This window comes from Gallinula chloropus (genome assembly GCF_964237585.1).
Source record: "Gallinula chloropus genome assembly, chromosome: 1".
Taxonomy (NCBI): Eukaryota; Metazoa; Chordata; class Aves; order Gruiformes; family Rallidae; genus Gallinula; species Gallinula chloropus.
In genome coordinates, this window is record NC_140085.1 from 69,999,333 (window position 1) to 70,024,148 (window position 24,816).

Below are 24,816 nucleotides of genomic sequence, written 5' to 3' on the forward strand. Positions count from 1 at the left end.
AAGGTCAGGCTTGATGGGTCTCTGAGCAACCTGATCTAGTGAAGATCAGGGGGGTTGGACTAGATGACCTCTAAAGGTCCCTTCCCACCTAACACATTCTGTGATTCCATGTGCTCTAATCTGGCACATCCAGCACATCAAGCTTTGGGAGAGTGGCAAAAAAATACAAGGGGGCTGGAATAGTCAAATTTAGAATCACAGAATGGTTTGGACTGGAAGGGACCTTTGAAGGCCCTCTAATCCAACCCCCTTGCCTTGGGCAGGGACATCCTTCACTAGAACAGGTTGCTCAAAGCCTTGGCCAATCTGACCGTAAACATTTACAGGGACGAGGCATCCACAACTTCTCTGGGCAAATTTGGCTGTCAGATTGGAAACAGAAGCTGCAGACCACCTCTCACTGCAGGACAAGCATAGGACAAAGCCTGCCTGCCAAAATTTCCCTCCTCCTACCACCAGATGCTATCGGTCCCAAAGTGACATTTGCAGATTAATGAGAAATGTGCTGACTCTTGGGATGTCCGTAATGATTAGACTTGCTAACACCCCAAAACCTTGCTTTACAAACCCCATTTATATATATCCATTTGCACTCTATCTGATGGGTCTGTGAGACTCTTGAGTACTCACTGGGAACATGGCACAGTAGATTTAGTCCTAAATAATGAGCTAAATTCTGGATTATAACATTGAAAATACCAGCAAAAATAAGAATACTTTAGAGAAAGGAACAAAAAATGTAAACTACAGTTGACATCATTCCCCTGTTCCCATTTTATCCTGTTCTCCTGAGGAAACAAGGCCTAAGCAATCAGGCTGTTTGGCAATTCACTCCTAATCACTTTTAAGCACGCAGCTCAATATCCACCAGTTTGGAGTAGCAAGGGGTCATATCTGCAACCACACCTCCTTGGGTCCCATATATATTCCAGTGGCTAACGGTCTGACAATGGTCTGACAATGGCTAAAATGATGCATACTCCTCTACACAGTGTACCTAACAGGCAATGCCTGGATTTAGATCAGCTGTAGCTCCTGCTGCCCAAAAGGAGAAAGGGAAGGGAAGCAAAGACTGTGTTTTTCCATCTCCTGCTTACACCTTTGACACCTCTGCACGGGAATGAATGAAGGCAAATGACATTACAGCATGCAGCTCAAGAACTCCTCTCCAAAAACACACTGTTAATTTACAGAGCTCCTTTTTGTACTCTTACTGCTTGTCACTCAGAAAAAAAAATTGGCCAAAGGGCAGGCATGACTAAATTTTGCTGCCCAAAGACTGAGTGCCAAAATTTGATTCAGGGGTGGCACAGGGCAGCTCCAAGCACACCCTGCAAACAGTCCCAGTGACAGGGAAGCCCTGTGCCTATGGCCAGAAAGGAACAGCAAATTCTCCCCCACCTTTGCCTTTGTTTGCTGATTCTCAGCTGTCCTGGCAGAGAGCACTGGGGAGAGCAGGGCAGATTTCTGACAGGCAGAACTCTCTGCTTGCCTTTCCCCTTGGTGTAGAAACTCTCCTCTCTGGCTCCCCCAACTTCCAAGACCATGTGGGAGGGCACCAGGGAGCACCAAAAGAAGCATAGGAGGAAGGAGATGTCAATTTGGGTTGACATCTTTCACCTATGTTCTGCTTTTGCTACGTCCTGCCAGTGCCCAATAAACCTGCCCTGGAGAGTCAGCAGCTCTGGCATGGTAGCGCCCTGTCCCTAACTTCTTGCAGACAGACCATCCCAGTCCCTCTCCAGCTTCTCTACGCCAACACAGGGGGTGGGCACAGACTTCACTGCTTCCCTGAGCTGCCTGTTCTGCGCTGGCAGAGTGGAGTGCCGAGCTGACAGCCCACCCAGACAGCTGATACCACACTTCTCTATATGAAAGACATCCTTTCTCTGTTTCTCCTGCTCTTTCAGCCCTCCTCATCCTCCACTGTGCAACACTCAATCCAGCTAGAGCACAGCATTGCCACAGCTATGCGCTGTCTCAGCTTCTGGCTGCCACGAACTGCAATCTGGGGGTCTTGACTATCTCATGAGCAGTCTCCCTACCAGGCTGAAGCCATCTACTTGTCCAGCACCCCTAGTAACCATCCCCTTTTTCCTCCCTGCAGGGGGTTCTCCCCACCGGCCCCCCAAAACAGAGCCTCCTAGCAATGCTTTTGCATTTACCACCAACCCTTTTTCCTTTCCTCCATACCGGATCGGCTTTCCCCACACTAACATCTATGCTACATCTGCAGGAGTGGTTTTGACATCTATAGCAGTAATCTTTATTCTACACACTGGCTTTCATTTTCAGTATTTGTTCTTGCCCTTCCTGCTCAGAGACCTGCCGGCAGGGAAACCACCTTGCAACTGTCCCATCTCTAATACAGATGCTAGGAAATACGATTGGCTGCATTTTCTATACGCTCACTGAATTACACAAAAGATCCTTCTCACCCTTCAGAAACTAAAAGGGACATTATTTCAGCAGGTGAGGAACACTGCAGATAGGCAAAATAATAGGAAACCCGTTTTCTGGGGTGGGTGGGAGGGAAAAGACGGGAGTTTTCCTATGCCCTCAAAAACCTTAGAGACTCTAGTTTCTGCAACTGCAGTGTGAGAGGACAAATGGAGTGTGGAAGATTGTCTAGCCCTTAACTTTTCCTGTGTTTCTGTTTGGGTTTTATGTTATAGTCAATACTCCTAAGCCTATCTGAAAATGAATCTCCAGTGAACAGGTGAACAGATAATAAAGCAGTGATTCTCCTGCCTCCGTTTATCTTTTCACTTACAGAGTTAATTGAGAATAGGAACTTAGTTACATTTTTCACAACACACACACCATTACAGAGCACTGGCATCGTGCAGCAATTTGTCTTTTGGTTCACTGGCACTTCATAAAGGCTGCAAGTTACAGAAAATATGAGCCTTGGCCTTGCGCAGAGACCAGCACTGATACGGTAATAACGTCGCTGTCACTCTTCCCATTTATCACACCTGCCTTAAGTTAACAATCCTTTCCCACCAAACCTTATGTTAACTCAGTTTTAGGTTTGATCTGTCACATAAAGTCCAGGGAGAAAACCCACTGTTTTTTTAAATTATAATTTATATCTCATGGGTATGCACCTAAACAGGAAGCTGCAAAACTCTACACAGCCACAACTGAGAAAAAAATACCTTTGGCAAGAGCTGTGTCAGTGTTCCTGCTTTTCCTAACCTTCTTTTCTCATCTAGAACTAAAAGGGCAGCAGCACATCTCAAAGTGCTGGCTAAAGGCTACAGAGGATGCAGCTGGTACGCGACTGGGTGGGAGACAGGCCCACGCCACCTTCTTTTTGCTGCAGACCTTTGTGATATCCCATTGTCTTCTCAGGCTGCCAGCGAATTGTAAGGCAGTAGCTGTGCACCAAATTGAGAGCAAGAGACATCAAAGCACGAGTGATCTCAGAGATTCAGAGTGGATGGCAAACCTAACTCAGAGAATAATCCTTCAGGGAGCAGTCCGCTGCAAACAGCACATTGCAAACCAAAAGCAGAACCTGGAGGATGAGGTGATGGGTGAACGTGAATGGCCTTTGTAATCTTAGGAAACCTCAGATCATGATTGGAAAGGACCAAAAAGATGATTCACAGCATTTGGCACAAATACATCCGCTTGCCTAAGATAAGGCACACAATCACATGCAGCTATGCCAGGAACTGTATTATTAATTTGAGCTTCCCTGAAAAACAAATATAAAATCCAGTAAGGAAAAATGGAATTGTGTTTCCCAAGACATCATTTTGGCGTGGAACAAACTGAGCCCTAACATAAAGGGCATTGCTACTTCCATAGGAAAGTACCCAGACTGCAATAAAACCAAATGTTGCCAGCAAAGCCCCCGGCTTGTGATTTGACAAAGGAACCATCTCACAACAAAATTCCCTAAAACATGAGGCTTTCTTCAAAGATGATGGACAAGCAAAAAACACCTTGCCAGATGTAACAGCTTACACTGAGGTGGGTTTTCTTAACAACCAAAATCACCATTGAACCCTTAAAAATGAAAGCTCTCCTTTTGCAACCTCAACACTGAAATGCTGGACTAGTGCAGGGGCACCTGCAGTGCAAATGGAGCAAAACAGGTCTCCCCATTCTACAGGTGGGAGGGCTGAGGGGGGTATTTCAGCCCTCAACTGCCCCCCCTTCCCCCCCAATCTCCCACTGCACAGTCCCCGCAAAGTCGCACCCCATATTGGGGTACAAGATCTCTGTCCCAGGGACACTCATGATCCATGTAGAAATGCAACCTGACCGTGTCCAGTTCCCCTCACAAGACTTTAAAGATGGTTTGGAAAGGGGGAGACAGAAAACAAAGTTTTGGCATTGTCTCTGCAGGGGTAATGGTCGGGCTGGGATAGGAAACTATGGTGGAAACCTTCTATGTCGGTTGTGGAAGAAGGTGGGGGAAAAGCTGCTTTAACAGAACAACAGTTGTGTCCTTGCAGAATTAATATTTCTATCCCTTTCTCAAACCAAATCTTCATCTTTCTGATTGTTAATTGTGATTTTCCTCCTGGTTTGAAAGGAGCTAAAACCTGTATCCTTGCTCTAGCTCTCCCTCTCTGGAATATCAGCACAGAAACCCAGAGGCATAGAAACAAGCAGGCCTTTCAAACTCAGGCATGGAAACAGCAAGGACGGAGTTCCCCCAGCGCTGGCAAAATCCCTGCCTGCTCCTGCCGGTGTGCCATACCCTGGAAAAGAGGGCAAATCCTACTGACCTCCCTGCAAGGGCACTGCTCACCCTCCCGTGCCAGTCTCCTGAGACACACCGGGCAGGTAAAACACGGGAACGATTTGCTTCTGTCCAAACGCCGACCATCACTCCAACTCAGGAAAATGAAGCGTGGCCATTATGATGATACACAAACAGACATGGCCCAGCCTGGCCGTCACTGTCCCCTTCCTCACACCTCCCGCGATGCAGAGCGCACGCTCTCCCCGTGCCCTGTCCCCGCTATCACAGTGTGCCAGTGCCCAGGCTCTGGCCCAGGCACCCACACCCGGGGGGGCTCCAGTACCCCGTAACACCCCATCCCACCCACAGCCAGTGGGGAAACACTCTCAGCCCCTCAGCAGAGGGGATGCCGTCAAGCGGCTCAACACCAGCCCCCTGCCAAGCTCCCCGAGCCGGGCACCGTCCCCCCCTCCCGCACCCCGCAGTGCGAGGAGCGCCCTCCGCCCGCCCCACCCTGAGCGGCAAACAGCCCCTCGCCGTCCCCGGCACCCCGAGGCGGCTCTGCCGGGAGGGGCTGGAGCTCCGCGGCCCCAGCTCCGCTCCCTGCGCCCACCCCCCAGGCGAAGAAAGGCCTCGAAGCACCGCTCCGCGCCCGCCCCTCCCCTCCCCGTCCCTGCCCCGGGCAGCTCCGCCAGGGGGCTGCCGGTACCGCGCTGCGGCGCCACGTGCTCCCCCGCCGGCACGGGCGCCCGCCCCGCCCCAGCCCCAGCCGCAGCACGTGAGGCAGGGGCGGGGCCGCCGCGCGAGCCCGGCGGCACCGCGTGGCCCCCGGGCCCGGCCGCCGCCCCTGTGGCCGCTCCCGCCGCGACGGTGGCACTCGGGGCGCCCCGCGCGTAAGTGAGCTGCGGCAGCCCCCGGGGCCGGGAGGGAGCGGGAGCGGGGGGAGGGCCGGCGGGGCCGGTGCGGGACAGCCCTAGGGGCCAGGCTGCCGGTGCCGCTCGGTGGCGGGTGCGCGCTCCCCGTTGCGCGCTGGCGCCCGCCGCGGGTGCCTGCGGGAGGCAGGGCGCGGCTGCGCGGCGGCTGGGGCGCATCCCCGAGGGGCAGAGCGCCGTCCCCGCCGCTTCCCGGTGCGGGAGCTCGCCCGGCGGTGCCGACACCGGCACGGCGGGGGCCTTGCCAGCCCCAGCCCCGTCCCCGGGTGGAGGGGCTCCGCTGCTGGGCACCGACTCCCCCGGCCCCTCTCCACCCGTGAGCGTGGCGAGCCCGCCCGGGACCGATCCCCGGCGGGGGTGGCACCGCCACGAACGCCGCCCGGGCGCCCGGTGTCTTGTTGAAGGGTCTGACCAGCACCCCCCGTTCTTGCACACGCACCCCCCTTTCCCCTTCACTTCCGCGCGGGGGGGTTTGGGGGGGTGGGGGGAGAGGGATGTGTGCGGGGCGCTGGGCTGTGCCGCTGGGGCAGCGAGCAGCAGGGCGGGCGGGCAGGCAGAGGGGAGGTGAAAGGCTCTAAAGGCAGGGAGAGAAGGGGCTGTGGGCACCCGCTTGCAAGGGGCGGGGGGACCTGTTTTATTCAGCTACGGTTTTAAAAATCAACGAGTTAAAGGCACCTGAGCACCTGCCACAGGCAAGGGGTGTGTTTGGAGATAAGATTTATAGCTGGCAGCCTCCAGTGGCAAAGTTATTTAAGAAGCAGGCTTTCACAGCAGGAATGAAGTATCCACAGCATTAATTCTCTTGCTTGCTGCCCTCTTGGGTTTTTTTTAGCTCATGCATACATAGGAAATTTGGAAACGGGAGGTAACGTTCCTCTGATGGAAGTTTGATGCTGGGAGCATGCACTGAAGTCTGTGTTTCTTCTCAGCTCATTCAAGCTAGCGCAGAAGTGGAGTGAAAACAGAAGTGGGTCACTGCCAGTGCAGAGCTCCAGCTTTCAGCATTCTTCCCGCATCCTGGCTCCATAAGGATGCCTGTACAGGTAGGTGTGGGCTTGCTGGAACAGGGCTCACACAGCTTGTTCTCAGGCGGTGCAGAAATCATGAGTTAAGAAAGAAAGGACCCTACCAGTAACGGGTTTGCTTTCCAGAAACATTTCGGTCTTGTTTTGTGGGTGTTTTAGTACACCCACACAGCTCAGAGTAAGCTGTGGGAACGGTGACGGTGCAGCTCTGGAGCTGGGAAGAGTCCTGAAGAAAGCGAGGAGCTGCATCCAGGTTCAGCTGCGGTAAACTTGGACCCACTTCTGTAGGCCCCAGGTTTCACCCTGGATGCAACTGTGAGTAATGGAAACGACAACAGGCAGTGTATATACACAAGATGTAAGTTTAGAAGAGTCACAAGCATTCGTGATTCATGACATAACTAAGCACATTAAGAGAAAATTTTCCATAGGGAAAGGTTATGCTATAATTATCCTCTCTGTTGGCTTTTTATCTTCCTTGGAAATACCTGGAATCGGATAGTCCTGAAAGACAAGGTGCTGGGTTCGCAGGCTGGGCTGGAGTAGCCATAATCATTAACAGAGCAAGGCAGAGTCTTCCTCTTCATCCCTTCGTGAGACTAAACCATACCGTTAGATAGGGCCATAGCTGTTTGACAAACACCTTTCTTCCTAACCCTGATTCCCTGCTGCCAAAGTTACCTCCCGAGGAGCAGTTTCCTCCTGAGGAAAGCCTCTAACTCGGAGGGGAATTCCTTGCAAAGCACTGCATGCCCTTTCCTGAGGCCCGGCCGCCTCTGGATGAACTCGGTATACTCAGTGGGAGCTGCTCAGGGCTTGGTGCCAGATGAAGAAGCAGCAGCGGAGGTGTGAGTGTTGTTAGCTGTGGTGGCAGATGGCACCGCCGGGTATCCCCACAGCGACGGGCAGGGCTCCGGCACAACCCCGGGAAAAACCCTGTGTGGAGTTTGGGGGTTCTGGATGCCACCTAGAGGTTTATCCCTGCTGTGCGCGCGGCTGCTTTTCCTTGGGAAAAGTGCTTTCCCACCTTCCCTAAGCCCCACGGGGGAGCGGGGAGCATCTGGCGGGCACCTGCCCACCATCGTTCCCTGTGGCAGCCGAGTGCTGGAGGCTCATGCCAAACAGTCCGGTGTAACCAGGCGGCACAGCGTGGTGCAGCTGGGGCCCAGGAGGCACTCGGTGGTGTCCCAGGCCCACCAGTGCTGCTCTGCTTCCCAGCCTGGAGATCCATGGGAGACACCAGCCTCCAGAGAACAACACCCAGAAACAAATCCGTGCACCAGAAGGGCAACCCAGACCTGGCACTTTCTGTTGCTGTGGTCCATGTGCTTACGGGTCACTGGTTTCAGAGCTGCTAAGTGCAAGGAAATAAGATTTACAAAGAAAGAGATGCAGAAGCCAGTCTGCCTCTTTGGACCTCTGCTGCCGGGGTGTGCACAGGTCCTCTGAATCCTCCTGATTCCGGGGCCACCAGGTGATGTTCTCAGAGTAGGAACTTGGGGTGTGACTGCTGGGGGATGCTCAGAGTTCACATGGATGAAATACAACCCAGCAAAGATAATATGTGGGGGGTTGTGTGTGTGTGATTGGACCAGTCTCACCTGGGTTTGTGTCAGCTGCAGCTAAAACACCCTTTGGGATGTTGGAGACCAAGCCCAAAGCTTGAGGTTCTGCAGGAGGGCTGTTGCTCTGTCTACGTGATCTGTAGACAAATCACCAGCTGACCTCTCAACTTTGTCCCCAAACTCTTTGTTCTGCTCAGTGTTTGGTAGTGCAACAAATCCAAAATGTGGCTGTTTGCTGATGTTTCTTTAGGGCTTCTTGTTAGGCTGCCTGCTGATACACATCACAGCTTGTGAGTGGGTCTGAGTTTTCTGGATCCAGAAGGAGAAAGAATTGAGTGGCCTTTAAGATCTATTTTCAAGCTCTTTCAGAAATTAGAGACCTGGTGTAGGAGTTAGTATGTGGTATATTTGTGCCCTTCTGGCCTGTGAAGCCTGCAAAATGCCTGACCTCTCCATCTTGCTGTGTCCCTACCTTACCTGCCAGAGGTAGGGGACATCCCCATGCCGGCCTTCCAAATGGGAAGTCCCATCTACTGGTGCTTGCATGGGATTTTCTGTTGTAGGAAAGGTTTTGTCTGTGACTGGGACCATTTCTCAGGCAGTTGCTTCAAGAAAGAGGAATTAAACTGTCAGGCAAGAAACCGGTGATGGCTCTGATTATCTTTAGCTTCCAACTTGGCTGACACTGCAAAACAAGTGGTAAGAGCAGTCAGGAAAGAGATACCACCTTCACTGTCAAAGTAAATGTCTCCTGTACTTTACTGATTGCCATCACCCTTCATTGCCCTGGAGGTCCTCCTTTCAGGCCCTTTCTCTTGTTTAAGGTGATACTCATGGTCGTTTTCCCCAAGTACCACCTCTGTGCTTTCAGTCTTCTGCTGCACTAACTCAAGGGATTTCATCTGCTTCCTCCTGCATCTCTGTCCCCTTAGGACAAACCCTCACTCAGTTTACACTGAAATAAGATAGCACAAAAGAAGGGAGGGCTTTTCACTCTCCCACATCCTTCTGTAGGCACATCCTGTAGATGGGAATTCTCAGTCTGGTCTGGAGGGTCAGGATAAACGTCTTTCAGAATAAACCAAGAAGGAGTTGCTGTAGCTTTATCAGAAGTATCTAGGTTTACCACCATACTCCCCCTAAAGAGTGGGCAGTACCAAAAGTGTGCAAAGGGTGGCTGATGGTCTTTCTGTCCTTGCAGGGAGAAAAGATGGAGTGGAGATCAGAGAAGACAGCCCATGTCCGAAGGAACCTCTTTGGTCCCGTAGACCACGAGCAGCTGCAGCAGGACTTCCAGCACATGCTGTGCAACAGTGTTGAGAGGGCCCAGCAGAAGTGGAACTTCGATTTCCTCCAGGAAACACCAGCAGAGGGGCTTCTGCAGTGGGAAGAGCTTGAGAGCCACGAGGTCCCCACCTTCTACCGCAGCCGTGTGGTGGGAGATGCTCGGATACCACTGCAGCACTTGAACAGGCCCCTGGGCAGGGAGGACAAGAGTCACCACTTTACACAGGGGGCACTGACTGAGAAACCCAAAACTTCCAAGAAAACAGGGTGCAAGAGGATCTCCGAAGGGAATAAAAGAAGACAGACATCTTTGACAGGTGTGTGAGATGCTGGTGGGACCCAGATGATCAAACCTGGTCCCAGCAGCTGCTTAGAAATTTTCTGGTGGGCACATAAGCCAGTCTTGTTTTAAGAAAGTGCAGTCCGTCAAGAAGCATCTACAGGAGGCATGCTCTTGGTTGATGGGCATGGGGCCTATGTTTTTCAAAGCTGCTGTGACCACAAGCCCCTTCTTGGCCCTGGGTCCTGTTTAGGACTTCTCACAGAGCAAGAAGATAACTGCTTCTTGCAGGATATCGGATAGTTAGGGTGGTGAGGAGGGCTAGACAGTTAAAAAGGCAGGTTAGAAAGTAGTGAAGTGATTTCTCAAGCAGGAGTCCATCAGGAAAACAGGGTTACCCATTAAATGTGAGTTTTTGGACTTTGGTTTATACTTTTGGACATCCGCACCCTTTCCCAAGCACACTAAGGAACACTGTTCAGCTGGCTAAGCCTTAGGAGGAAGACCAGAAACCAAAGAAAGCAGCCAGCTCTCCTGCTAACATCAACCTCACTCAATGTAGTCATCCAGGAACTGTAAGGGCAGATCGATCTGAAACTTGGCCAGGTGGTAGAGGGGGCTAGGTTTTCAAATGCCTCTCACCAGGGCTTGCTGCCAAGAGTGGGTTTCAGCACCTGTAAAAGAGCTTTAGGTTTTTTAAAGTCCTCTCCATTCTGCATACTAAGCTCTTCTGAACATCTGGCCCCTTGTTCTCTGTTGTCAGCAGGATTTGAGTGTGTTTGAAAAATCTAATCTTTTGTATTAGGATTGCTCTTGTCCGTACTGGGGTTTGGGTTTATCCAAGACTGAGGTTTTCAAGATGTAGACCACGGGTTTTCTACTGGGAATTTGATGCGAGACACCAGCTTGAAATTGCCCAGAAGATAATTGAAGCTAAAAGGCTTCAGGAAACACTTTCTGAACGGTGATGTTGAGCTCAGTTAAGTCAGACAATAGACTAATTTGCTATTCGAGGGTATGAAACTTAATTGCTAGTGAGAAGTTCAGGAAGAGGTTGGAGATTAATGAACAGTGGAAGGAACATTGCACACTGGAGTGCAGAACAATGATACTTAATGAGTGCTCCTTTCTTCTCCAAAGCACTTCACAGCCATTAACTAATTAACAGTATAATTTACAGGTAGGAGTACAGAAGTGTAATTCATAGCACAATGTTGTGATGGTTTGAGGGAACTGCTGTTCAGTTGTAAAACTCTCACTGGGTGTGTGGGAGTAAATTATGCAGATATTTCCAGGGGATATTTTTCTTCCGTTTTGTTTTCCCCAGGCAAGAAATATTTCATCAGGGGATGTGGAAACCAAAATACCACGCTGCACAGTTTAACACTTTCCCACATGTGTTTTCATAAGAGAAAACACTTCAGTCTAACAGCAGTATCCTTCTCCCCAGGGAATCTGGGTGTGCGAGATGGGCCAGGAAAATCGTTGGCAGTCTTCTCTTTTGGTGAGGACTGGAGATCAGTCCTTCTCTCAATCCTTCTCTTGTAGGCATGTGCACAGACATCCTTCTTATTGCCAGCTGAAGGATACATTAGAAGATTCCCTCTAGCTTCAGGAACCTCATTCCTCTGGCCACAACAGAGGTCATTCAGGCAAAACTGAGCCAGGGAAAGCGATACCTGCTGATAGGGTCTGGCCTCATGCTTCCACCACTCTGCTCATCATCTGCCACCCTGTAATTAGTTTAAGATTAGGACCTGAGGTTGGTTTTGAACCCAGTTACCTGTCTTCTGCTTTGGTCAACAAGAGCACTGTGATGCTTTACATTAAGATCCAACAATGTGCACTTAATTTAAGCTTTCAAAGACAGCTGTGGTCCATTAAAAATATCGATATATTATAAACCAACCATGTTTCTTAGTGAGTGTTGGTGCTTCCAGAGTGGAAAGAGCAAAGGATTTCCTGCTGCATTTGTCTCCTCAGACATGCAGAGAGCTAACCATTACAAAAGTAGGTTCTTCCCTTCTATCTCCCAACCCTTTTATGTAGACATACTCCATCTCCATTCTCTCTTTTTTGGTTCTGCACCCGGTGTGGTTTTGCTCTGTTTTCTGGGAGACCCTCAAGTTCAAAAGCAGTTCAGATACAGGATAGAAGCCTTTTTCACTTTTTCTTTTTTTTTTTTATTTCACTAGTCAGTGTTGGCAAACCATACCAGCTCTTTGCCCTTCTTTTTTCCTGAACTTTTTGGCTTGCCTCAATCTGATACACTTAGATCTCGGCTCTCCTGGGAGACACTCATAAATCCTTGCCTGCTTTGCAAAAGGTAAAGGAGAGAAAATTGGTAATGACCTTACATTTTCACTAGCCATTCTTCCTTCTAAAGCAGGTAGTTCATGCAGGATGTCTGGGGAGAATGTGGGGAGGAAAGACAACCAGTTATTTAGGTAAGTGTATTTAAACAACAGAAGGGTTTCCCTCCTAGGTGTCCCTTTGGCCAGGCAGGCAGCTTTCTTCTCAGTACCTTACTGATGCCAGCACCAAGGGCTCTTTAAGGTTCCTGTGGCGAACCAGCCAAATTCCATGGACTGTTTAGCACCCTAGATGGAGGCTAGACCATCTGAGTATGGTGGGGGAACCTGCATCCCCTGGTTTTTAAGCACCTCTATTGGTTCTGAAACTAGGTTCCGTTACATGGGCATCTGAGGAGTTGTGCTCTTGATAGAATTATTCCCAGGCAGAGGTGGGAATACCAACTATTTAAGTCTTTTCTGAATTTCATTTACTAAGTGGAATTCCTAATAAGCTCCTTTTCCCAAAAGAAAACAGAGGATTGTTCTATAGGATGAGATCTAAATGGCAGGATTAAGTTGCAAAGGTTACAGCTGATAATGTAAGCTTGTTTTTCTTGCTGCTGTTCCTTTTCTTTGGTGCACCACTGAGAGGCTACAGCAGGTCGTAGTAGTAGCTTTCTATTGTGCATTTCTATGGAGTTAGCAATGTGTGCTGCTGCCTGGGAGAATACACTGTCCTTGGGATCACGTCCTGGTCCAGAAGTTTAACTGGGGGCTGGCTCAGGTACTGCTGCGCTCCATCGCACCGTGCCGTGGGCATGTATTCTTAAGGAAGTCAGCTGCAGGAATCTGGTTGCACAAACTTGGCTGTGAAAGCCTATAGAATTCCAGCTTTCCCTCCAGTAATGTTCTGCATTGAAATTAATGCGAGACTTTATGATGGTAGGACTTGATAGTTGTTGCCAATTTGGCTGTATAGAAAAGTTTGGGTTTAAGCACCACAGAGCCTTCATCCTCAAATGAAATTGGAGCAGATTCATTGCTGTGAATACAAACAGTTCACACCGGGTAAATCACATGAACTCTGAGCATCTAGCTTCCATTTCAGCTATTTCTGAAAAAAGTTAGTGGTTTTTTTTTGCATGAGGATGGGAGATGGGGAAGGCACTGATATGGAAACTCCTGTGTTGTAATTATGGTTCTGTAGTAAAGCTTGATGTACAGTTGTACCTGAACGATTCAAACACGTGTATGTGTGAAAAACTTAACGGGTGTTCTGTCTGTGAACCGCAGAGCTTACTCTCTGAGCAAAGAATAGGTTATAATTAAGTAATAGTGCAGGGTTTTATGCAGTCCTCCCTGAATCTGGATCTAAGAAGCAGAAAGAAGTCCTCCATAAATAGAGCTCTACTAATAAAACACCAAGGCAAAGGGCTCCTCAGCAGGGAATCACAATGACAGTCCTCCTTTGAATGACTAAAACAGCAGAAAAAGACCCCAAAAACCCCAGGGAAAGAGAAGGTTTGAGAGGGCCTTGAGTTGGAGGATCATGACTGCAGTGATGATAAACTGCTAGTGAACCCTGAACTTGTGGGTGATTTGCTGCTCCACCTGAATCCATGGGCCCTGATGGGGTTCATCCCAGGGTACTCAGGGAGCTGACTGATGTCATTGCAACCTCTCTCAATTATTTTCAACAGTCTTGGGAGTCTGGAGAGGTCCCAGCTTCCAAATGCGATTCCAATTTTTAAGAAGGGTAAGAAAGAAGACCCTGGTAGTTACAGGCCTGTCAGTCTCACCTCAGTGCCTGGTAAAATTACGGACAAAATCATACTGGGAGTTACTGAAAAATACCTGAAGGACAACGGTCATTGGTCACAGCCAACACAGGTTCAGGAGAGGAAGGTCCAGTCTATCCAGTCTGATTTCCTTTTACAACAAGGTCACACAGCATGTTGACCAAGGGAAACTACTTGATGTTATGTTTATGGATTTCAGTAAGGCTTTTGATACAGTCTCTCACAGCACCTTGCTGGACAAAATGTCCAGCATACAACTGGACAAATCCATAATGCATTGGGTGGGCAACTAACTGGCTGATGGGTCAAGCACAGAGTGTGATAGTAAATGGAGTTACATCTGGCTGGTGGCCAGTCACTAGTAGGGTTCCCCAGGGCTCCATTTCAGGCCCAGTTCTTTTTAAGGGACCTGGACACAAGACTAGAATGTGTCTTAAGTAAGTTTGCAGAAGACACTAAATTGGGAGGAGCTGCTGATTCATCCCCTTGAGGGTGGAGAAGCCTTGCAGAGGGACCTGGACAGATGAGAGAGCTGGGCAATCACCAACAGCGTGAAGTTTAGCAAGGGCAAGTGCTGGATTCTGCACCTGGCAAGGGGCAACCTTGGCTGCACATCCAGACTGGGGGATCAGATGCTGGAGGCAGCCATGCTGAGAGGGATTTGGGGGTCTTGGTTGACAGCAAGTTAAACATGAGCCAGCAGTGTGCCCAGGCAGCCAGGAGGGCAAACTGTATCTTGGGGTGCATCAAACACAGCATTGCCAGCCGGTCCTGGGAGGGGGTTGTCCTGCTCTACACTGCGCTGGTGCAGCCTCACCTTGAGTGCTGTGAGCAGTTCTGGGCACCACAGTACAAGAGAGACATAAAAGTATTGGAGTGTGTCTAGAGAAGGGCAACGAGGATGGTGGAGGATCTGGAGGGGAAGTTTTATGAGGAGAGGCTGAAGTCCCTTGGTTTGTTCAGCCTGAAGGCTGAGGGGAGACCTCATCGCGGTCTGTGGCTTCCTGATGAGGGGAGCAAAGGGGCAGGCGCTGATATCCTTGGTGACCAGTGGTAGAACCTGAGGTAACAGTATGAGGTTTAGGTAGGATGTTAGGAAGAGGTTCTTTCCTGAGCGTGTGGTCGGGCACTGGAACAGGAACCCTGGGGAGGTGATGACAGCACCAAGCTTGGCTGAGTTCAGGAAGTGCCTGGACAGTGCTCCCAGTCACATGCTCTGGCTTGGCTGGTCCAGCGTGGGAGCAGAGAGTTGGACTCAATGATCCTTATGTGAGTCCCCTCCAACTCAGGAGATTCTAGGATTCTGTGATTCTATGTTATTTTGCAAAGTATTGTCTTGTTATTTTGGCAGGGGGAACAAACCTATTTCTGTCTGGAAAGCACTGTAGCAGTGGGTCTAAAAGTTGGAGCAAAATGTCGCATTGCTCAGCTTGCATAATAGGGTCCAAAGTCTTTTGATCTCAACTGGATAAAAGCCAGCACATTTCCTTTGCTTTCCTTGGTATTACATAGCTTTATGTGGAACATGCTACAGGTATTAGTTTTGTTCATTCATGTACCCTAAAGAAGTTGAGAGGACTTCTTCAGCACGAAAATGAGATTTGAAAAGCAGTTGTTACCTGTGTCATAGCCCTGATGCTGTTTGTGCATTGTTCTCCAGATTACTACTCCACAAAGAAGCGAGTCAAAGAAAACATTTGAGCTTCTGCTGCAAAGAAATCAACTTCTTGAAAGCAGTGAGAGGAGTGTTCTGCACCGGAAAGGTTGGAAACATCTGCCAAGCTTCCTCAGCCTTCAAAAACTGGGTGTGCAGGCTGCGGACACAGAGGGGCATCACACAGAGATGTATTCCTGACAGCAGCAGTGAGCACAGTAAATGCTTTCATTGGGTTGGGGTCAGGCCAAGCCAACTGGAATCACTTTGATGAGAAATTACTAGCTTTAAATAACTCTGGTAAGCATGTTTAGACACTACAGAAATTGGCTAAGGCTGGTGGTGTAATGTGCATCAAAAATCACTGGACATGAGAGAGTGGTAACCAGTTAAAACAACTGTATGCATGCAGTAACATACTTGGAAAGGTCATTGTACAGTTGGGGTCTTTGATACTGTCACATCTTTACATGCCCTCTTTTCTTTCAGCTTTAACAGGGATGGCTTACCAAGTTTCACCATCTCAGCTTGATACTACAAAAAATTCCCAGCCGTTTCTGTGATTATTTTTTTTTTCCCCAGGTACAGAATTTCGTGCATTCAACTTTTTAGGGTGTAAGTAACAGCAGACAGGACTCAGGTGCCAAATGTATATATTGCTGGGATGTGATTGGGGAAGGGTGAAATTATTTGGGAAAATTTCCATTTATATCAGCACCCAGTTTAGCCTGGTACATCTGCCCCCCCCCGCCTCCACCTCACCTTCCCCTCCAGGAATTAGGTGGTTAAACTTAAATGTAACATAGGTAGAAATATTCCTGTATCTTTCAAGTCATTCCTGGTCCCAGCTGGGCCAAATCCAGCCTTTTTTAATTTTTGGGTTGTGCTGTTCCATCTAGGGCTAGGAGTTTGCATGGTGAAAACCAAGCTAAAATTTGCTGTGCCTTTGTCCACGGCGGTTTAAAACGCGCCTGCTGCTTGTAAACGTGGTGAGAACGAGGGAGGCAGTTTAGTTGCCACTTTATGCTTTTTATTTGTACTATTAATCTTTCTATAAGAAGAGAAAGGGCATTAATAGCACTGAAACGTTGCACGTGCAACAGCCGTACAGACCGGCGGTTGTTACCATACCCTTTTCCATCACCTACTTTTTATTTCCCCTGCTTTATTCCCCTGACTAGTTGCAATAATTGAGGTTTTACAGCACATCATAATCAGGGGGCAAACCAGAAAAAGAAACCTATAAAATACACGCTCTAAATTATACTGCTGCACGTGGCCTTGAGATGCACGGAGTGTGTAACGCACTTGTTTGGAAACCGCTCTCCAAATGTCAGGTTTTTGGAGCGACGTGAGGTAACGGACTGTGGCTTCGTGTCTCAAATCTGAACAAACTGAGGCTTCTCCTGGGTGGTAAAAATGAACACACGTGTGTGTGTGTGTGTGTGTGTGTGTGTGTGTGAGGCGTGTGGGTGTGGAGTGGTGTAAGCGAGTCACGTGCTCTGAGTTAACTTGCCACGTCACCAGGGCTTAGCACGTTTCCTTTATTCACATTAATTGCTGCAAGTGTTTAGAAATAAATAATGGCTGCTCTTTGCCCAAGATGGCACAAGGCAGCCATTTCACTGTTTGTGTTTGACAAGAGGAAGATGCTCAGTGGATTACAGTGTCACAGCCTGTTTCCAGCTTCTTTCGAGGTGTCATTTTTCCATCTCGATTTTTTATTTAGTTAGGAACAAGACTTGCTCCCACTGATATCAAAGGGAGCTGTACCTAAATGAAGCAGGATGAGGGCCAGCCTGGGAGCTACTGCTTGCAGAGCCTTCAGCATGTTTGTGGGCCAGGCCAGTCTGTTAACACACTTTTCAGCCATTGAGATGTAGCATAAAGGTGTGGGACTGCCCTTGGTCCATTCTCAGTTTTATTTTTAAAATTAGAACAGCCTCATCTGTTTCTGTTTGTTGTTTGGGTTGTTGTTTGGGGTTTTTTTGTGAAGTGTGGTGATTTTCTCTAATTAAGCAAAATTGCACAACCACCTCTCGGTGTGTGTGTGATTTTAAAGCAAACCAATGACACTGTGCACCTCTGCAGAATTATTTTCTGACCAGGATGGCACGAGCTATGCACGAGCACCCTAAAGTCTGCCATGCACAAGGTTATCTTGAAGTAGTTGAGTCTCTTTCTTTCAAGGGGAAAAGGAGTGCTTCTCTTTAGTAGGAGAAATAATGACAATGTTCTGCTGTCTGAAACAAACAAGAAAGGATTTTTTTTGATGGTTTTTTCTTCTATACTGACTCCCAAAAGAGCTCAGTGCTTAAGCATACATTTGAAAGGAAGTGTGTGCACTAAGTGCTTTGTAATCAGGACACTATAATGTCATAGAGTTTTGTAAAACAAGGTGCTCAGGGATACGGTTTAGTAGAGGACAGGTATGGTTGGCCTTGATCTCAAAGGTCTTTTCCAACCATGTGATTCTGTGATTCCGTGAAACTGTCAATGACACAGGTTTTGGATACCAATGAAGGTATTTGCCTTCGAGTGGAATTTCAATATACTCACACTGAAAGGTGGAGACCATGGCTGAACATTCGCCCTGTCCATGTTTAGAGCATCTTAATTAGCTGTGATTGTGCCTGGGAGCTCAATGCCAGGGGAGAAAAGTTTTCTGCTCTTTCTGATTTCTCTCTGTTGGTTGATTATACATTTGTTAATGTTTTTTGAAATGACAGAATACTGGAGAGGAAGTTAACACGGTTACACAAAGGAGGAGAAAAGGGAAGTACTGTTTTCATACCAGTGTTTGCAGTGGGAAATTCATATCCTTGTACCAGAGAGCCTAACCCTTCCCTGGTGTGCACCATATTACAGCTCTACTGATTGGTGGTGGAGCCACCTTTGTTGACACCAGAGAAGTGAGGCTGAGATGTTTTGCACTATTCCTTTTACTCCACAGAATAAAAGGACAAAGCCACTAACTGTGTGAAGTCATTGCCTCCTTTCTACACACACGGGGTTTAAAAGATGAACAGTTTCTGCTCGATTTTGTATGTGTGATGGCCAAAAATAACAACAAACTTCTGATCGGTGTCTGAGCTTCATCGCCAGGGTGGGTAAAGTATATCTGTGTTTCATTGCCATGCTGATGAGAAAACAATGAGACATGGAGTATTTAATCATTTTGTTCAACTGGTGAATTGCACTTCCTTGTTGTACACTCAAGGGGATGTGCCAGTATGCAGCAATGCTGCGATAATAGTTGTTTTCTTTTTCCACGGTAGGTGTGCCTAAAACACTTCCACGCTGTAAATGTGGCAGCAGACCTGACTGAACAAGCAGTGCCCTGAAGCTTTGGCCTGCTTGGTTCCCTGGCCATAAACAGTGCCTTGGTCGTACCAGGTTTAATCCTGTAACAAAGCCGCTCAGGGCTTGCTTACTGACCTGTGAGTTGGATAGCCTGCAGTGGTCTAAGGCCATCCATCAAACTCCAAGGCAGCGCTTTCTCATCGTAGGAAGTGAGGGGATGTGTTCAGACTTCGGGTGTCAAAGACAGGGTGAGGTCTTGCGTGGGGATTACACGGCAGCAGGAGCCCCCAGCATACGTTATACCCCCGGCACGCCAGTAATTGGGTACAGCTACGTGTGCCTGAGCCTTCCGCCTTCCCCTGGTTTGGATATAAGCTGCACACGTGACTCAGGGACATATATTACTCAACAGCCACAACCTCGCTGCCGCTGGCATTACGGCGTGACCAGTGCGTATATACATCATGGAAATCAGTGGCTCAGGTGATTCCTTTCTATCCAAGATATATGTGTCCCATGTGCAGCACAACCTGAGCTGAACATGGGACAGCACAAGTCCCGGGACATTTGGTTTATGTTTTGCACAAACAGGGAAGTAATCTCTGGGGTGTGGATTATTTCATTAATTTCCTTCCAGCAGCAGCTGAAGAAGGTTGTTTCACTTGGGCAAAAAAGCTGGGAAAAGAGATTCTCCTTGTGCTTCTAGTTATTTTCGGGGTGATGCAAGTACAGCTTGCTTCTACTTGAAGCAACTCCCATGCAAACTATTCTGTGGTACCCTTCTGTTAAGGTCGCATCAGTTTCCTTGAGAAGCTATCAACTTGTTACAGAAGATGCTTTATTATTTTCCCATTAGCTTTTGGATCCTTGATAATAAGCTTTGGGGATGGGCCTTAATATCACAGAAATGTTTGGCTGGAGGGGAACCTGAGGAATCCCCTACTCCATCCCCCTGAACTAAAGCAAGGATCAAGGACTTCCTTATTCCAGACCTCACGAGCTGCTGTGATCCTCTGTTGGTGTGGTAAAATCTCAAGGGTAGCAAAAGTCAACAAAGTTCCTCCCAAGATTCGGGGGGGTCTATGCAATGCAAGGAGCTTCATTTCAGGTATTTTGCTCTACTGCTTTGGTTGCAAAGCTGTAGGCACAGTCGAATTGCACATGAGCAAGCTGGTGTGTTGAACTGCTTGGTTGTTGGATGTGGATGTTTGTAATGTCATCAGTAAAAACTGGTGCGTAAATATGCTTTAACAGCAAAAGAAGTTGAATTTTCCTCTTTTAAGGCAGGTTCTTCTTGTTTTGTTTCTGCATTGCTGTGACCTGGTCTCCCTGTACTGATCCCCCTGTGCTGTTCCACTTTTTACAATTCATCACTTCCATGCTCAAAACACTGGCTCAGGCTGTGGGGTAGTATAAGCTAAGCTGACCTACAGCCCAGAAAATGTGTTTCTGCAGTGGATATTTCATGGTTTCCCACTGAGGTGTCACAAACCATATAGAAGGAAACGGGTTTTTTTTGCCTTTCTTCATTTTTTGAATGGGTTTTTTTGGTTTGTTTTTCTTAGGAAATGCTGCCTCTCTTACTTTCAGCAATCTGTTCCCTTGGCAAGAAATATGACTATCAGGTGTTTAAAATTAAAGTTGTTAAAATCAAATTTGCAAAGGCAGGAGGGTTTGCCCCAGTGTCCTGGACATAGTCCAACTTTGGTAATTACATCTCGCCTAACTAAATCCTTCTTGCAGTTCCATGGCATTCTTCCTGCCCCGTTGAAATCTGCCACAGAGCACTGCTGTGACATGACATGCTAAACATCTGCCGGGTCTTTACCCAGCAGTGGCTGCGTTTCGATCGGCGATGAAGTGATTTATAGTACGTGGCGTGCACGCACACTGATTGTTTTATTACAGTGACTTCTGCTGAACTAGAGTGCTTACTCAGGAGCAGCTCAGTTACGTGGGATCAGCTCAGGGACTAAATACGGATTTGAAGGTTTGATTCCCCAGGTCCCTCTTTCAGATGATCTTTTCCAAACCCATCCCTTTCTCTTATAAGGAGGCAGGGAGAAGTGGCGGGTTCATGTGATCGGCTGTGTTTATAGGATAATAACCTTCCCTCTGCCCATTAATCCCCTCCATAAAGGCACGGAGCATTCCAAAGCACTGAGCAGCTTCCCGCCATCCGGGGGGTAAAACCAACACATGTGCACCTGCTAAATAAATATTTTCCTCAGCTTGGTACAAACGTGACATTTCTTCCCGCGCAGTTACATCAGCGAGAGGCCAAAGATGGTAGTTCGTCCTGCTGTGACACACACGTGGGCCGAGGCAAGCTGGCAAGGGGAGAGAGGAGTGTCCTGGGCAAGTGTTTTGTAGCTCTGGCTGGGGACCTCTAGTGGTCCCTGGAGCTTCAGGAGAGGATCCACCTGCCGGTTAAAAGCATTTTTGAAAATAAAAACTATTCACAACAGCAGGGAGACAGAATGGAAAGAATCATAGAATCATAGGATGGTCTGGGTTGGAAGGGACCCCAAGGATCATATTGCTCCAACCCCCCTGCCACAGGCAGGGCCACCAACCTCCAGGCCTGGATCTACACAAGGTTACCCAGGGCCCCATCCAACCTGGCCTTGAACACTTCCAGGGACAGGGAGTGCATGGATTTTGTGGTATTTTGCTGCTGTAAATGAAACTGCTATGGCAGTGGTAATGAAATTGGTCTGCTGAGTTGCTTTCCTAAAAAGTTAGGTGGTCCTCAGTGTGAACAAAGTAGAGGAACACTTTCATGATCCCACTGGACAAGGTAGGGTCGCAGGATCCAGGTGATGCATAGCAGTTGCTCCTAGATTTAAAGAGTCAGGCTGTTTTACATGTTCAAATAGTAATGTTACATTGAGCAGAAGAACTTTATTATGGACATTTTTAAATCCCTGTCTCAGATACGTCCTTGGAGTTGGAACCGTGCCACTAAGTATGTGATGAATGAAATCTCTTTAAAACTCTGTGATAGGAAAACTCCCATTCTAATTGTTTTGGATCATCTGCATCCTGCATTTGGTTCCACGGGGTAATAGGGACCATCTGTCCCCCTTCTTGCCGGCACAGGGACATGTGTGTCTGGGTGCGCAGATGTTTCCAGCGCCGCGGTGCGCAGATCCTCCCCAATGCGTGTTAAGAAAATGCTTGTACACAGGAATGGCCGACTTTTCGGACCTTAACAGTTACATATCAAATTCCTTAGATGGCTGAGAAGCAGAAGATGGGCATTTTGGTGTGTTGAAGAGAGCGGGGAACTCCAGGAATTGATGGGAAACGACGGCAACTCCCCTTTGCTGGAGCAGTACAGGGATGCTGTTACTGGCAGCAGCGACTCACAGAATCACAAGGTTGGGAAAGACCTTTAAGATCATCAAATCCAACCGTTCCCATCCTATGCTAAACCATATCCCTGAGCACCTCATCTACCCTTCCTTTAAACACATCCAGGGATGGTGACTCAACCCCCTCCCTGGGCAGCCTGTTCCAGGCCCCAACAACTCTTTCAGTGAAGAACTTTTTCCTAACATCCAATCTGACCCTGCCCTGGCACAGCTTTGTGCCATTTCCCCTTGTTCTATCTCCTGTCACCTGGGCTAAAGAGACCATCGCCCACCTCTCTACAACCTCCTTTCAGGTAGTTTTAGGTGAAACTGGTGCTGTCCTCCCTAAAGGGCAAGCAGGGATGCTATTGGAATCTTTGTCCTTTTATAGGGTTTTATACGTCCTTTTATACAACCCACTTTGCACATGGCCACTCTGGCCATGCAGATGCATGCACATAAAATCTCACTACTGATATTGTGACCCTGTGAACCAGAGCATGTTGGGGTGAGAGAGGAGGGGCAGAGCTGGAGATGAGGGGTGGAGATGCTCATGTCAGACACTTGAACCATGTAAAAAGACCATCTTGATGCCACGAGCCCTTGGGAAGTAATAGTTCATTTCTGTTCAGGAAAACTTTGTGTGGTTCAGTGCATTTCCCCATGGTTTCAGAGTAAAAAGCTGCAGTGGAATTTCCCTTTTCTTAAACCAGAGGTTATTTAAAATTATACATCAGTTACCAACTGGCTTGGCTGTCTGCAGGGCGGTGGGGGACAGTGCTGCTCGGACAAGGGCAGTGGCAGTGGTGAATGGTGCAAATCCCCCTGCTCCCATGCCAGGCACCCCCTCTGAAGGTTTCTTAGCCGAAAAATAAAGGCAAGTGGTTTATTGAGAACTGTAAACCAAGTGCAGTAGAGATAAATAAGCTTTGTGGTGCAGCTACCTTAAGCTGCAGCTCCCCCTTCTAAAATACACCTTCAGCTGCGATATTGCGATAGTAGACTTTATAGGCAGCCAAGCAGCACAGCACATTTCTTCACTCAGATTAAAAGAATTGTTTAAATTCTTGTGGCTAGACAATTTGTCTTGTCCTTAAAAAAAAAAAGAGAAGAAGCCATACTAAACAGTGGAGCAGCACGAAGAGTCTGGGACATGGGATTGAGAGAGACTGTGGGGAATTTTTAGCTTGCCTGCTGCAAATCAAGATCAGCCTTTTTACCTTTCCCCACTCTTTCTGCCTTTGTTATTTGTGGTTACCACGAAATCTTATTCTAAGAGTCTCTCAGATGTCAGAATTAGATAATGTCTCTGGAAAATCATGCCACAGACTGGATAAACAAACAGCCATGAATACAATGTTTTGTGTTGCGACACCTTTCATCCAGTGAGACTCCAAGGGAAAAAAATAGATAAACCCACAAATGTATTACTTAATAGTAAAATATTTATCCATGCTATTATTTATTTGTGTATGTAGCCATATATCTATGTATAAATATATAGGGATGCATAAATATTTGCATCTTAGACTCAAGGACTTTTTGGCCTTATACAAAGCAACCCTTTTCCAGGGATGAACTGGAGCAGCCGATGAGTAACGTGTAACTCTTGTGTTTGCCTTTTTTATACCAAGGAAGCAACACAAAGCTCTTCCTGAGAAAGGGGCCTTGCAAAGGTTGTGTCACAAGTTCCCCCAGGACTGCCAAGGACCAGGAGGGTGTCCGTCACAGAACACAGTTTGGGAAAGACCTGAGGTGACGTTGTATTTTCGGGTGGCCAGCAGCAAGCATTTGCATCTTGTCCCAAACACATCAGGCTGTGCTCAGTAGAGGTGACTGTGGAGAATACCTGTGATTTTTAGAGCCATGTTGTGATTTCCCTATCTCACTGCACACTCTCTGCCAGGAAAGGCCTGGCTAAATAAAAGCATGGGCTGTAGGAAAAACGGAACACAGGGTTGTTCCCCAGCACTTAAAAGCCTGGTGACATCAACCTCAAAAACCCATCTCCCATGCTTGTTGTACCCTAGGTAGTGGAGCAGGAGATGGTTAGATTTCAAGAGAGACAACGTGCTCGTGGGTAAAAGAATACCTGAACAAAAACACGAAAGAAGCCACAGCTCTACAGCCACAGGAACATCAGTCTCACCGGAGAAGAGAACCACCTGCCATGAATCCCTGCAGTCCACACATTCACCCAGCCATGCACTTCCCATGGTGTTGAAAAGAAGAATACAACACGATTTCCTGATAACGAATTGTTCACTGTCTCCATGTGAATCTGTAACTATTTTTCTGTAATTTGGCATGGGAAGAAACCACAATTTTCATTGCTGAGGTATTAACTTCCTTTCATCTGTGGCCTGTTTTAAGAGGGACAGCCATGCTACTGACTCAGTAATACATACCTAAACTTTGGCACCTTACAGGCCAGAATAAGCAGCTACATCCATGCAGTCACAGAAATAATGCAGTAACATCGGTTGTATAAAGTGCAAACCTTACTCATGCCATTCTTGAGTCCCCCACCAGTGTGTTCCAGCAGCAGGACCGGTGCTCAGCAGGGCTGTAGGATCCAGCAGCAACTTTGCAATTCCAGGTGCCACAACTTGCTTC

General features: G+C 48.1%; 1 protein-coding gene across 1 annotated transcript; it reads left to right on the forward strand.

Annotated features, from left to right (window-relative positions):
* Positions 1-5,539: 5,539 nt before the first annotated feature.
* Positions 5,540-15,588, forward strand: LOC311194435 (cyclin-dependent kinase inhibitor 1-like; the record flags this gene model as incomplete). The annotated part of the gene is made up of 4 exons (XM_084267536.1): positions 5,540-5,598; positions 6,567-6,680; positions 9,429-9,831; positions 15,548-15,588. Exons 2-4 carry the CDS (start codon positions 6,669-6,671, stop codon positions 15,586-15,588), a joined length of 456 nt encoding a protein of 151 aa, XP_084123662.1. The 5' UTR covers positions 5,540-5,598; positions 6,567-6,668.
* Between the last annotated feature and the right edge of the window lie 9,228 nt (positions 15,589-24,816).